This window comes from Psittacula echo (genome assembly GCF_963264785.1).
Source record: "Psittacula echo genome assembly, chromosome: 3".
Taxonomy (NCBI): Eukaryota; Metazoa; Chordata; class Aves; order Psittaciformes; family Psittacidae; genus Psittacula; species Psittacula echo.
Window position 1 is genome coordinate 99106648 of NC_137736.1, and position 15346 is coordinate 99121993.

At 39.1% G+C, this 15346-nt stretch overlaps 1 protein-coding gene across 9 annotated transcripts in view; it reads left to right on the top strand.

The window, feature by feature from the left end:
• Window positions 1-15346, top strand: part of FNDC3A (fibronectin type III domain containing 3A) — a 118547-nt gene that overhangs the window by 96016 nt on the left and 7185 nt on the right. For all 9 annotated transcript variants that reach the window (XM_080613263.1, XM_080613259.1, XM_080613260.1 and 6 more), the window contains 7 exons: window positions 5485-5623; window positions 7272-7340; window positions 9377-9495; window positions 11429-11534; window positions 11626-11801; window positions 12877-12990; window positions 15124-15273. In XM_080613263.1, the coding sequence (XP_080469389.1) occupies window positions 5485-5623; window positions 7272-7340; window positions 9377-9495; window positions 11429-11534; window positions 11626-11801; window positions 12877-12990; window positions 15124-15273 (873 nt within the window). The remainder of the gene's footprint in view (window positions 1-5484; window positions 5624-7271; window positions 7341-9376; window positions 9496-11428; window positions 11535-11625; window positions 11802-12876; window positions 12991-15123; window positions 15274-15346) is intronic.

Genomic DNA, 15346 nt, shown 5'->3' on the forward strand with positions numbered 1-15346 from the left:
GTAGCCATGGGGTTCTTTGATAGACTCTAAACACATCTGAAAGCGTTGGGGTAAGGAGCAGCTTTCGGTCAAAAAACATTTGTTGGTGCTAGCATAGGACTGAGCCCCAGTTAGTAAATCATTCATATTACCATGGTGCTGAGCCCATTCTAATAAGCTTTGATGGCTAAACTTGTTAGCTCAGGGTGAATTCTGGCTTAACAATGTCTTAACAATGAACTTCTGCATGTGTGGTTAAAAGCGAAAAAAGAAGCATACCAGCTATGTCGGGGCAACCAAATAGCCATCAAGGACTGTAAGGACCTTGCTAGGACATGCAGAGATGCAGTCAGGAAGGCTGAGGATCAGCTAGAACTAAATTGGCCTAAGATATCAAGAACAAGAATGGGTTCTTCAGGTATATAAGCAGTAAGCAGAAGCACAGGGAAGATATACATAGGCCCATTACTAAGCAGGGCAGGGAAGCAAGTTATTAATAATGCCAGCAGAGGTTCTTGATACTTTCTTTCCCTCTTTCTTTACCAGCATAGCTGGACACCAGATCACAGGATCAGGTAGCCATGACAATGCATGTGTTGACCCCCCCCTAGTGGAGGAAGGTCTGGGCTGTGGCTTCTTGCAAGGGCTCAACCCACATCAATCTATGGGCCAGGACAGAACCTGCTCCAGCATGTTAAGAGAAGTGGCTGACATTGCTGCAACACCACTATCTATAATATTTGAAAAGCCACAGAGATTGGGGGATACCCTTGGTGACTGGAAGAGGGTAAATGTCATATCCATCTACAAGAAGGGCCCAAAAGAGCACCCAGGAAGCAACAGGCCCATTAGTCTTACTTCAGTCCCTGAGAAAGTAATGGAAGCATCCTCCTGAAAACTATTACAGATCAAATAAAGCAGATGATTGAGAAAAGCTTACATCAAAGGCAAAACATGCTTGACCAGCCTGATAACCTTACACGTCAAAATAACACTTCCGTTTGGCCTGGGGAGAACAGTAGATGTTGTTTACCTGGACTCTTCAGCAAAGCTTTGGATATGGTTTCCCACAGCCTTTTTCTGGACAAACTGGCAAGATACAGATTGGATGAGTGGTTCTGTGAGATGAGTAGAAAACTGGCCAACAGGCCACACTTGGGGGTGGTAATCAGTGGTTTTTACTCAGCCTGTCAGAATCCCCTAGGGATCGATGTGGGACCTCACGCTGATACTTTGCACTGTTGACGATGATTACTTTCTTAACTAGATGATGGAGTTAAAAGCATCCTCACCAAGTTTCCTGGTTACACCAAGCTGAGTAGTGAGACGAACACATCAGAAGGGAGATCCATCTTACAGAGAAATTCCTGCTAGCCCATTCTTCTAACCTGTCCAGGCTAGAAGAGCGGGCTAGCAATGACGCTACGATCTTAACACAGGTGCAAAGTCCTGCACCTAGGTCAGAATAACCAGAGTCCAGTATAGGCTCAGAACAGTCTTGCTGAAAGGGACCTGGCAGTCCTGGTGGACAAACTGACTGTAAGCAGTGCAGCACTGCAGCGGCAAAGGCAAATTGGATCCTGGGCTACATCTGCAGGGGCATTACTAGCAGAAATAAGAGATATGATCACCCTACTTTATTCAGCTCTCGTCAGGCCACCCCTAGAGTACTGTGTTCGGTTCTGGTCCCCACAATTCAAGGATACAGACAGACTAGAGGAGGTCCAAAGGAAGGCCACAAAGATGATGAAAGGGCTGGAGAACCTGCCGTACAAGGAAAGACAAAAGGAATTAGATCTTTTCTCCCTGGAGGAGAAAAGGCTCGGGGGAGCCTCACTGCAGTTTTCCAGTACTTAAAGAATGGCTACAATGAGGAGGGAGACTCTCTTCTTCACAAGGAGCCACATGGAGAGAACAAGGGGTAATAGGTGCAATTTGCACTGGGTGAGGTTTCATCTTGGTGTAAGAAATCAATTTTTCACAGTGAAAAAATCAGTTAGTGGAACAACTTCCCCAGGGATGTGGTGGACCCATCACTGAATGCTTTCAAGACACAACTGGACAACATGCTAGATAATCTCACCTAGGATTGCTTTTCTCTGAAAGGTTGGTCCAAATGATCTTTCAGGTCCCTTCCAACCTGAGCTGTTCTGTGTTGTGACTCTTGAACAGTTGCTTGGTTTTGGAACAAAGCTTAAGGAATGTCTCACCGTATGAAGTAGACTCAGAATAACCTCATCTCTGTCTACAAGGAAAAAAGTGTTTATAGTTGTTGTCTTACTTACACCTAAAATACTATTTCCTGAGTAAAAATTGTGAACTGCTGAAGAGCAGCATCTTTGCAATATGAAAGGTCACAGTTTAAGGATTGGTTTATTTGGTCTGAGTTAACAGTAAAACATAGGCAGTCCTTTTCAAATAAGAGCAGATATTTAGCACTGTTGACGATGATTACTTTCTTAACTAGAGAGGGTTATTATGGGGATTAATCTTGCAGTACTTGTTGGGGTTTTTTTTATGTAACTTAATATTTAAATAATGTAAAATAGGCAGTGTGTTCCAAGGACTGCACCAAGCTAAGACTGTTATGGCTACATGTTATCTAAAGAACAGCTAATAACCTTGAAACTAGTTTTTGCAGGACTTGACCATAGTCTTCCTTTGAAAGTATTCCTATATGCTAGTCATACCCATTACTAGTAAATACATAGTTACCTTACACATCCTAATTTTGTCATTAAAATAAAAAAAAAACCTTAATGATTATACCCTATTTTTCTTAACAAAACAGTAAATGGAATTCTCTGCTCACTCATTCATGGGGTATAAAGAAGAAACAAATGTTGTGCTAATCAGGTCTTTAATTCTTATTATACAGGGAAATACTTAATAAGTAGTAATATTCCTTAAGGCTTTTAAAAGAATCTTTAGAACCATTGGAAACCTTATTGCAATATGTAGGTACTAACTGTGCCTATTCATTTATAAGGGTACAAAAACAATCAGATGATTATTAATCTTGTAAATTGTATCAGGAAGCTTAATGTCTGAAAGACTTGTTAGCTCACATTTCCTTTTCTCAATCTGTGCTAACATTACTGCTGTTATTTCAATTCTGCTTATTTTTAAAACAAATATGAAAGCCAAAAAAACCTTTTTTTTTTTTTTTTTTACGTTGTTCAGCTTTGAACAAATGGGAATACATAGTAAACTAACTGCAGACACAGATAGAAAGTAAAGAATAGCAATTTGCCTAGAATCACAGAAAAGTCTAGGTTGGAAGGGATTTGTGGGGATCATCTGTGTTAAACTTGTGTGAAAAGCAGGGCCTCAGGTTAAGCAATTCAGCCCTGTTCTAGCCCTGTTGAGCTGAGACTTAAGTATTTCCAGCAAGGGAGATTCAGCTTCTTCTCTGGGCAGCTTGTTCTCATGGTGAAGAATTTATTTCCTTATATCTGGCTAGAATTTTCCCTAACGCACTTTGTGTCTACAGTCTCTTGTCCTGTCATCACGGATCCTTGTGAAGACAGTATCTTCATCTATAGCTATCTTTTAGGTATTAGAAGGCTGTGATTATGTCCCCCTTAATGAAACTTCTTTTTTCTTACACAGAATAAGCCTTCAGCCTTTTTTCCTGTATCAGGTTCTCCAACCCTCTAATCATCATGCTGGTCCTCTTCTGAACTCTCTCCAGTTTCCCAGTGTGTCCCTTGAACTGGGAGGACCAAAACTGCACACGGTATTCCAGGCATGGTTTAAAAAGAGCTGAGTTAAGTGGCATAATCACATCCTTCATTCTGCTGGTGAAAATCTTCCTGATGCAGCCCACAAAACAATTTGCCTTTGCTACTGCCAGGATGCTTTGCTGATTCATTTGGCTTGCTCTCCACCAGAATCCCAAGGTCCTTCTCAGGAGAGCTAAAAAAAAGAAAAGCTGACTAGCTATTCAGATCCCAGACTGTATTGCTGCTTGGATTATTCCATCCCAGGTGCAAGACTTTATCTTTGCCAAAGCTCATACAGTTCTTGTTGATGCAATCTTCCAGATTGTCAAAGTCTGTATGGTAGCTCTTCCTTCCAGCATCTCTCTCTCTGCTCCTAGTTTAGTCCATATGCAAACCTGGGCAGGGTGCATTCACATCACATTCACATCCAAGTGATCCTGCCACCCAGATCACTTCCAAGTATCTGACGTTGAATTGACTGCTGAGGAAATCCAGTCATGAGCAACTGCTAATTTGCCTTCGAACTATTAACCACCAGCCTTTCAGCCTGTCATTCTATCAGGTTTTCCACACCCATCTTGTGGTCCATCTGTTATGTCTGTATCTTACCAGCCTGTCTACATGGATGTTGTGGGAGACCACGTCAAACTAAAATCAGGGTAGATGATGTCCTCAGCTCTCCCCTCATCTACTGAGCAAGTTGTTTCATCTTAGAAGGCACTCAGGTTGGTCAAACACAATTTACCCTTGATAAATCTAATTACATGTGCTTGTAAATAACTTCCATGACAACCTTTGCCATAATTTTCCCTGGGACTGAAGAGTTTATGTCACCTTTGCTGTTAATACAACATACCCATATAATCACTTTCTTATCTCTGAATATATATTCTTAAAAGAAGGTACTATAGTAGCATGAAAGTTCTGCTTAATTCGTCCTAGCTGTTCAGGTTTCTTTAGCGGTTGGTAAAGCATCATTTTTTGCCCTTTATTTATGTACATTAAAATATTTTTGCCTCAATGGGAAGAAAGTGCAATTAAACTTTTAATACTTCAAAGTTCCTGCAGCTGAAGTTTAAAAATGGCATGTAGTTCATTATCAATAAATGGTGCAACTCCAGTAAGGAAGAATTGTTCTTAGACCTAGCCAATTTCTGAGTATCTTACATGGTTTTAAAAGATCAAGTGTTTAAATCCTTGACTTGAAATAAAGTGGCTTGTGCTATATTGAGCACTCATACATTCCATTAATGTCACTGAAATTTGGATGTCCTGATCCCTTTTACAGTCAGGCAACTCATAAGCGTCCTAAGTAGAAGCTGAACTTTATGAACCAACATTTGAAATTTGGGAGATATCAAGGTTATTCTATTATTGTTGTTGTTGTTACTACTAGTAGTATTATTATGCTTCACAATTACTAGGGTTTTGGGGGCTTTTATAAGGATTTTTTTAGCTTGCAGTTTGCAAGAATTTTTAATCTCAGTATAGTGACTGTTTAACAATGGGACTGATGAAAATGTAAAATGAAGGTGTATAATAGGTTTAGTTTTTGTGATAATTTATTATGTAGCTTTATGTCTGCTATATTATATATAATAATATATTAGATAATATATGTAACTAATATAATAATATATGTTACAATTATAATATATAATATTAACTAATATAACTGATATAACTATATACATTAGTTTGACCTTACCATTAACAGTGAACAGCATACCATTAGACAGTGCATCTATTCTGTTTATAATACTTTTTAATGTATTTGCAGGTCATTGCGTATAACTCAGAAGGGAAAAGCAGTCCAAGTGAGACAGTAGAGTACATTACATGTGCAGACAAGCCTGGGATACCTTCAAAACCCTCAGTGAAAGGAAAAATTCATGCACAGAGTTTTAAAATAATCTGGGGTAAGATTGCTGTCCAACTCTTGTTTACAGTATGTCGTCTGTATTTTATATATATATAGACATATTTTTTATATATATATAGTGTTTTATTTATGTATTTGTATATAGAAGTCTAAGTTTTACTTGCTTAACACTCCAGTTCACTGAGCCATTATGATCCATTTTCGTGAAACTAAGAGAAAAATATTGATTCAAAATAATTAGGGTAGCAGCATAGTAATTGGTATACTACAAAGTTCTGTTTCTCTGGCACAAAAAGTAGATGCCACAACATTGTGCCGAAAGAAAAGATCCAAATTCAACCTGTTTCTTCGGCATTTGGGTTTGATACATTAATGTATCTATGTCACTAAGGTTCTTAAGAAACTTTTCCAGGTTTTTTTAGCCTTATGCTATGAAACAGAAGGTGAAACAGTACTATGTGATTCAATACTTTAGCAGAAAATCAGACAGTTAAAGGTATTATTTATTGTCAGAGGTAACTAAGCTTCTTACCTATTTCTGCTTAATAGCATATTTGATTCTTTGCATTGATAAGAAGTTACTTGTAGAGTATAATTAGAACTCATCAAGTCCAGTCTTGCATCTTTCCAGAGTGCTTTGCTACATCAGGCCCCGATACTTGATCTTTTGTGGATGACAGATAATGTATGAAGTTATTAGAAAAATGCATGAAGTTATTAGAAGCACCTAATTTGTAAATTGAAAACTAGTTAAAATATCTATTTATATATAAAACCTTTAATAGTCAGTTTGGACAGTAATACTCTCTTCATTTCCATGTTATAACTAATGCGGTAATTCTATTTTTCATTTGGAGTAATTTGTTACCTTCCAACCAAGAAAGTGCTGTGTGCCATATAAGAAGTGTCATTTTGTTTAGCAGGTGTGATATGGTAGTAACCCTTGTCTAAGAGGCAACACTATTTCATCTAGCAAATACATAATGTAATGTTAAGGTAGCAGTACATTTCTCTGTTGAAGTATCATGCTGTCTTTATGTTTGTCCAAAGTATTCTTTTTCCACATTATTCTAATTCTGCTGGTCTCTAAGTCAGCTCTGAGAGAGCTGCAGGATTATATGTCAAAGATAGAGGTCTGTAGATTCATATCTTGTACATGAATATTATACCAGGGAGGGTAGTGCACTCAATTTGTAGTGATGTATTAAAAATTCAGAGATGAAGTTTCAGAAACTCATGACTCCTGTTCCCTCCCACACTATTTAGATTTTTAAAATCCCGTCCTTAAATCATTTTGAAATATTCTTATATGCAAATCAGTATGATAATCTTTTCCTATATGCAGTTCAAATTACAGGACCATTAGGAACTATGTCTCTGAAACCATAATCAAGCAGCCTTCCAGAACATGTCAGACTAACTGAAACATTTGCTGTGGCATCTCCAGGGTGCTTGATTCGCTTGACACTCTTCATCTGTAGAGTATGTGATAGGGTTGTGAGCTGGCAGCTTCATATACAGGAGAATTTGAGTCATTTGCAGCTATCCTGAACTAGGATGCTATTTGTCTAAATAAGCACCCATCTCCAGTCAGCTGTTGATTTTGCCTTTTGTAAATTTTCTTCAAAAGCTACAAAACCATTGAATTTACCTCACTTAGTTGTAATATTGCTGGTTTTTTATAGATCCGCCAAAAGACAATGGAGGAGCAGCAATAAACACATATGTTGTAGAAATGTCTGAAGGCTTAAATGGTAAGTATTAGGAGCATATGTTGGCATTCACCTGTGGGCTTTTTTTCCCTGTATATGTGTGCCTGTGGGAAGAGTAAAATGTGTATTATGATAGGGAAAGGTATTGCAAGGGACTGCCATTAAAAAAATCAAGGGTGTTGGTGCTTGTCTTCAGGAGGTTCTTTTTTTTTCTGCCTTAGAAAATGCCTCAAAACTGTCAAAAGAGGTGCTCCATGTTTTACTTATTAATGAGGCGTATTTTGTTTTGGAAATGAAATCACACATTTTAGGGTGAGAAAACAGTTGGATGCGTGTGGTAGACGAAAGGAAAACTAGTGCTCCATTTATCATTATTAAAGGAGAACAATAATACTGTTGAAGTAACTGTTTCTGCTATTTGCCTTTCTGTTCTTTCATACAGAAAGGAAATTAACAGTATTTTAAACTGGGCATGAAGCTATCCAGCTAAATTATTTTAAAATCTAGACCTCTTAAGTAACCTTATAAATTCAGAAACACAGTCACATTGAGAATCATAGAATAGTTAGGGTTGGAAAGGACCTTAAGATCATCTAGTTCCAACCCCCCTGCCATGGGCAGGGACACCTCACACTAAACCATGCCACCCAAGGCCTCATCCAGCGTGGCCTTGAACACTGCCAAGGATGGAGCACTCACAGCCTCCCTGGGCAACCCATTCCAGTGCCTCACCACCCTCACAGTAAAGAATTTCTTCCTTATATCCAATCTAAACTTCCCCTGTTTAAGTTTGAGCCCGTTACCCCTTGTCCTGTCACTACAGTCCCTGATCAATAGTCCCCCCCCAGCATCCTTGTAGGCCCCCTTCAGATACTGGGAAGGCTGCTATGAGGTCTCCACACAACCTTCTCTTCTCCAGGCTGAACAGCCCCAACTTTCTCAGCCTACCTTCATACGGGAGGTGCTCCAGTCCCCTGATCATCCTCGTGGCCCTCCTCTGGACTTGTTCCAACAGTTCCATGTCCTTTTTATGTTGAGGACACCAGAACTGCACACAATACTCCAAGTGAGGTCTCACGAGAGCAGAGTAGAGGGGCAGAATCACTTCCTTCGACCTGCTGGTCACGCTTCTCTTGATGCAGCCCAGGATACGGCTGGCTTTCTGGGCTGCGAGCGCAAGTGAGCTGACTGTGTGCTTGCAGGCCAGAAAGCCAAAGGTATCCTGAGCCACATCAAAAGGAGCATGATCAGCAGGCTGAAGGAGGTGATTCTGCCCCTCTGCTCTCCTCTTGTGGGACCCTACCTGCAGTACTGTGTCCAGCTCTGGGCCCCCAACACAAGAGCTCCTCCTGGAGCGAGTCCGGAGGAGGGCCACAAAGACCTCTCCTGTGAAGTCTATATCTCTCTGGAAGTCTTCAAGGCCAGGCTTGGACAGGGCTTTGAGCAACCAGGTCTAATGGAAGGTGTCCGTACCCGTGGCAGGGGGTTGGAACTGGATGATCCTTGAGGTCCCTTCCAACCATAACAATTCTATGATTCTAACACTCAAAAGATTTGCTTAAGTCATGATAAAAAGTATCTACTCCTCTCCCCATCATTCATCAAGCTGGTAAGACTGGAAGAGAGAGAGAAAGAGAGAGAGAATGAAGGTTCATACTTCTCCAGTGCTTCAGGAACAAGCTTTATCGATTGTAAACTGTAGTTACTGTCTGCAAAATTAATGCTGTCATTAAAAGTTTCTTTTCCATGGAAAACTTTGCATTTGTAGCTTTCCTGTTTATGTGGTTATTATGTGTGAATGTGCTTCCTAGTCCAGTAGTAACTTCTTCATTAAAAGTAAATTCTCTCCTAGTTAATGTGAATAAGGAAGATATTTCAGCAGATCTACACAAATTTACCTGGGAAACTCTCTTTATGAAATGATTGGATATTTGTCCAGGAAACTCAAAGCAAGCCTTAATTTTTTTTTTATAAACATCAGGCACACACTTAGGGAAGCTAGGATCCCTGCTGTGGCTGGTGCTGAAGTGTGGCAAATTACACCTTGGTTCATTGCATTCTTATTCCTAACCTTTCAGGAAACAAATGGGAGACAATATACAGTGGAGCTGCTAGGGAACATGTGTGTGACCGACTAAATCCTGGCTGTTCCTATCGGTTACGTGTATATTGCGTTGGGGAAGGAGGACAAAGCTTGGTAATATGAGCCAATATTTTTATTAAATAAAATTTTTCACTCTTAAAAGAAAATCTGATCCTGTAGTTAATCAGCAAATATTGTACAGAAGAGCCTAACAAAATGGCCATAAGTAGTACCTTAAAAAACTTCAAGTATTGATGCACAGTATTTCAAGTTTCTGCCCATTTTTTAAAGAAATACATATTGTATTTTGTTTAAAGTGATTTTTCTTATTTACAAAAATAGATACTATGTCTTTTCCTGTGTGATGCAGTGATGTAATGTCATTACTTAAGGCCTAACCCAAGACAGCAGTGCTAATTTAATGTTTTCTATGTGATGAGTACCCTGCCTGAGCAGGCAAGTCAGGCCAGCAGCCAGGGGAGGACAGTTTTTCCTCTGGCTTTACAAGGTTGTGCTCCATAGTCTCTTCACATGCTGTCTCAGGCACAGTCAAAATGTTTACATAACCCTACTTTTCAGTATTCTCAGCCAGTCTGGTGTGCCCTGCCCTGCTGCCTCATATATATACATTACATACACATTTGCACTGTCCCTTCTGTGGTGTAGTTTAGCATTCAGTGCCACAATTTCACACAGTATTCTCTTTTCTTCCCAACAGCAAGTGTAACAAAGCCAGCCCTGGTTCTCTGCACACTTGCAGCAGGGCTTCACCGTCAAGCTGATCTCCTGAAAATCTTACAGCCTTGCATTCTTGCTGTTTGCCATTTCTTCCCCAGCCTCCCTTTTCTATGTGTTCTTCCTCAACATAGAAGTCTCCTGCAAAGAGAGCCTTGCCCACAGCTACCTTGTCTTAAGAATAAATCTGAACCCCTTCAGTGCTGGCTCAGCTGTGGTGCTTTCCCTGTTACCAGAGCTAAGCTTGCTGTTGTGCAGGGAAAGGGGGAAGGCAGTCTCCTAACTTCCAGTCTCCTAACCACAAATGCATATATGTCTTCGGAGACTTTTGCGCTGCCAACCTCCTTCCCCTCAGCCCAACCCTATTCCATTAGCTTAGAATAAACATTATTTGAGTACCAAAGAGCCAATAGCTTTCAGAAAGTCCAGATACTTTATGAAGGTGTCAGAAATCCACAGAGGAATAGTGAAGAAATATGTAATTAAACTTTCTGTAGCTTGTCATGGACATATGCCTCATGAGAAACATTCTACTTTTTAAGTAGCATCAGTTGTTCAGTGCAACAGTACATTTCAAAAGAACTGAAAAGCAGCAGAGCTTCCAACCCACTCTTCTGGAACATATGTAGAAAGCAGTTGTGAAATGAGACTCTAAAATGCATCTCTTCTGTAAACTAAAAGGCTTACCAACTAACATTTGTTCTGTATCACACTGAAGCTAATTACCACACACTGACTCACTTCTGTCTTTATGCAGAATAGTCAGTGCCATCTGCTGCTTGGTATGCTATGTATTTTTGCATGGGTTTCAAATCAGAGGTGGTTTGTTACACATCAGGTATTATTAAGCAATGAAAAAGTTGAAATTTCAGTGTTTTTCAGTCTCTTCTGATTGACATTTCTGCCCACTTTTGCTCTCTGAGAGGTTCTTGTACAAAAAGTATACAACCCTTAAAGTTTTAGAAATCATTAAACTGCACTCTGTTGGAAAAGAGAATGAGTTTACATTTTCGTATTTCAAGCATCTATCCTAGGTTTGTGCTGATAATTAACCAGTTTTTATTTCTACTCCTTGCATGTGTACCAAAACACGAAAGCAAAAGTTAATTTTGCATATTGTGTGATTCCTGTAGCATGTTTTATATAGGTATTATGAGAAATACATACGAGATCACTTAAGCATCTTCATGTATATGAAGATGTAGCTCATAAAATGGAAGATTCTGATTCTGACTCAATTATTTGCCTTTACTTGTGCCATAATAGATAGTGCTTGTTCTGGCCCCTTCATTAATCTATCTTTCCTTTGTAGGCATCTGATTCTTTACTGGTGCAGACACCAGCAGTGGTTCCTGGCCCATGCCAGCCTCCAAGGCTACAGGGTAGACCAAGAGCAAGAGAAATTCAGCTGCGCTGGGGTAATTCTATTACAACTGTTAGTGAGTGTAAGGTATACAAATGTGTTATGTGTTAAAATTAAATGAGTTTTTCATTCTTTCTGACTTTCAGGACCACCTCAAGTAGATGGTGGTTCACCCATTACCTGCTATGGTCTGGAAATGTGTCATACAGAAACAGATGAACACAGAGAGGTTTACCAGGGCTCTGATGTTGAATGCACAGTAGGCAGCCTTCTTCCAGGGAGGACATACAACTTCAGACTGCGAGCAGCTAACAAGGCTGGGGTAAGGAGACAGTCTGGAATGAAATTAGTTCCAGAAACTGTAATCACTAATAAGGATCTTCTCTTTTAAAAGAAACATTTAACAACAATTTTAAATTAGGATTTCCTGATGTAGAGTCATCTGATCCACATGGCTTATTGTTATGTGGGAACAGACAGTTAAACATCCGTTTATAATAAAGAGGGGTTTAGATGAATGGAAAATAACTCATTATGTCTTGTATCTGAATAATAGCATTGGGAAATGGTTAGGAAATGATAAGTACTTTATCAAAGCATTGTTGCAACTTTAATGTTCTCATGTGAAGTAAGGTAGTAAATTATTTTCTGTATACAGCTTTGTAAATTGACCTTTATTTTTACCGCTGTTGGTGTTCTAGAACATAATTATTAGCGTTTTGTAGCTCTTTTTTGTATATTTAGTTTAACTTCTGAGTACATGTTCTATTTTCTCTATTTGGAATATTAAATGTGTTTAAATCAACTGTTGCTGTAGAACAAGCTGTATTTAATTATGTTTCCAAAGTCCTTACTTGAAGACAGAGAGGCAGGCAGGGCTGCTTGCATTTGTTCAATAACATTCTCTTCATAAGGACTATCAAAACCAGTTGCTGTTCGTGGACAAGTCTATAACTTGAGGCTTTAAAGCATTGACCTCACTTCTTACCCACCCTCTACTAAGAGTGGTTTATAGCTCAGGCATTTTTTTAATTCTTTATTTCTTTGAGATAGATATAAATAGGCAATTACAAATTGTGTGATTTACAGTGCAGCCATCACATAATTTCAAAATAAGGATTTGGATGTCACTTTCCTGTTTTGCTTGAGAGTTTGAAATTTCAGATTTATTCTGATTGCATTTGCTGTAGAGAAGATTCTTAAGCTATTTTGGAGAATAGTCAAATACTGAAATAAATCCTGAATCCACATTCCACAAATATTTATTTTATAAGCAAGTAATGCAAAGTTTCAGTATTACATTCTGTGATTCTGTGTTCCAACTATGGTAAACTCTTAACTTAAAAAGTAGTAATTTTATTTTTACAATTTGTTTCTGTCAATTCCATTTTTAATAGTTTGGACCTTACTCGGAAAAATGTGAAATAACTACAGCACCTGGATCACCAGATCAGTGCAGGCCCCCTCAAGTGGCATGCAGATCTGCTGCATGTGCTCAGGTGTCATGGGAGGTAAGAATGCCACGTTGCACCTATCTTAACATGATTGTCTTCTATGTTTTCAACTTTAAAAGCTGAAGACTGTATTCTAGTCACATTTTTAAACATACTTAACTGATTATCTGATACTCGGTAGGTAAAACCTTAGTCATTCATCATACCATTATACATGACAGCTGTAAGTTGTCATATATATACCTGCAGATATATACCTGTCATATGTGTACCCGCAGATCTCAAGCCTGCAGGTACTTGAGATCTTTGTTCTTTTAAGAATTCACCATAACTGCAGCACTGCATTTCTGAGTGGTGCAGGCTCTTTAATGTACTTATCTTTCCTCAGAGCTAATATATACACATATTAAAATTGATTATTCTGCATTTGCTAGTTTTATAAGATGATTTAATTTTATATTACTACATCAGAAATAATGCAGCAAAAGTCTCCTATAAACCCATAGTATTTAGAGATCTGATTAAAAAGATGCAGTAGATAAAAATTAAGCTTGTAGAAAGGAAGAATCTGTCTGAGAATATTGTTTAAACACAGCTTTTTAGTGGCTCGAGATGGAGTGGAATATTTGATTTACAGAACTGTATAGAGAAAACCCCAAAAGATTCAACTATATTACCTGGAAGGTAGAATTGATGTTTCCTAATGGAAACACACCTGATGGGTGTGACAGAGGAGCTCTCCTTTAATGTCTACAAGGCAATGTCACAATGTTTAGGTAGGATTAATTTGACCAATGTTAGATGTCTGTTTTATACAATCACAGAGTATCTAAGGTACGAGCGGACCTCTAGATGTCATTTATTTCAGCCTTCTGGTCAAAGCAGAGCTAACTTTAAATTTAAGTCAGGTTTCTCAGTGCCTTGTCCCATCAAGTTTAACTTATCTCTAAAGATGAAGATTCTGCAGCCTCATAAAGCTGCCTCCAGCCAAACTCTCAAGCTGTAGAATTTTTTTCCTTTATGTCTACTCAAAATATCGTTTAGTACAAGTCATGACTCTTGCTTCTTGTCACTGTGCCACTTCCAAGAATTTGTCATCATCATCTTTGTACCCTACCAGTCAGTAATTTAAGGCAGCAGTAAGATCTCCCCTTTGCCTGTCATGTTGGTACCAAATAATCTTTACCTTTGTTTTTCATTGCAGTCCCCTTTAGTGGCCTTTTATTTGGCTTACACCATTATGTCAATGTCTACCTTATACTGGGGAGCCCAAGATGGGACACAGCACTAAAGATGCAGCCTCACAAGTGCTGAGTAGAGGGGAACCATTACTCCTTTTAGCCTTCTTGCTGTTCTTTTGCTAATACAGCCAGTACATAGTTTGCCTTCATCAGACACATACTATTGACTCACATGCAACTTTCTCACCAGGACATATGGGTTCTTCTTTTGGTGGAGTTGCTCCTCAGCCAGTACTGTTCTGTCCCAGGTCCAGGACTTTGTGTTTGCCGTTGTCTTAGTTGAACTTCCTGAAGTTTATATCACATCCTGCCTGTGGAAGTTCCTCTGGTAGCCATACCTTCAGCATATCAAATGCTGCCCCTCCTTTTGTTTTCATCCGTGCATTTTTTGACTTGTATTTTCCTACTGCTGTTAAGGTGAACTCTGTTAGATCTACAGCAGCAACAGTGGTAACATTAAGAAATGACCCCATCCTCACTAACAGCTGCACGGCCATCCACAGCTGCATTAGTTTTATCACCAAACACATCTCATTGTGAGTGAGAGGAGTGGAGTCCGTATCAGTCACAGCTGAGGAGCATCAAATGTCATCCTTTGAAATGTTTGTATTCAGTCACTTACCTGCATATAGTTTGGTGCTGAAAGTAGCAAATACTCGTCTTTCAAGAAAAGGGTAAAGAAAAAAACATGCTTTGGAGCAATTATTTTCTGCATCTTGCTATGATTGCTGTCTCTGAGTATTTAATCTGAAACAGCAGCAGTGTTTTTCTTCTGTTTTCTTCATAAGCTAAAAAGATTTCTGTTGGGGGATTTAAATTAAAAATCAGCAAAGAAGTGGGAGGATAACATATCTGTGGAAAAGACCATATAGATGTGATGAATTTGGTTGATTTGGGGTTTTTTTCGGTCAGTGAATTTAACTTCTAACTATTTATATCCATTTTAAAGGTTCCAGTGAGTAATGGAGCTGATGTCACGGAGTATCGCCTGGAATGGGGCGGTGTGGAAGGATGCATGCAGATGTCCTATTGTGGGCCTGGGCTCTGCTGTGAAATGAAAGGGCTTTTGCCTGCCACTATTTACTATTGCAGGGTTCAGGTAAAGACTTAAAACTATTGTTAGTGAAATCTGGAAAAGGGAATTGGCCCTCCCATAAAAATGTGGTCTCCTT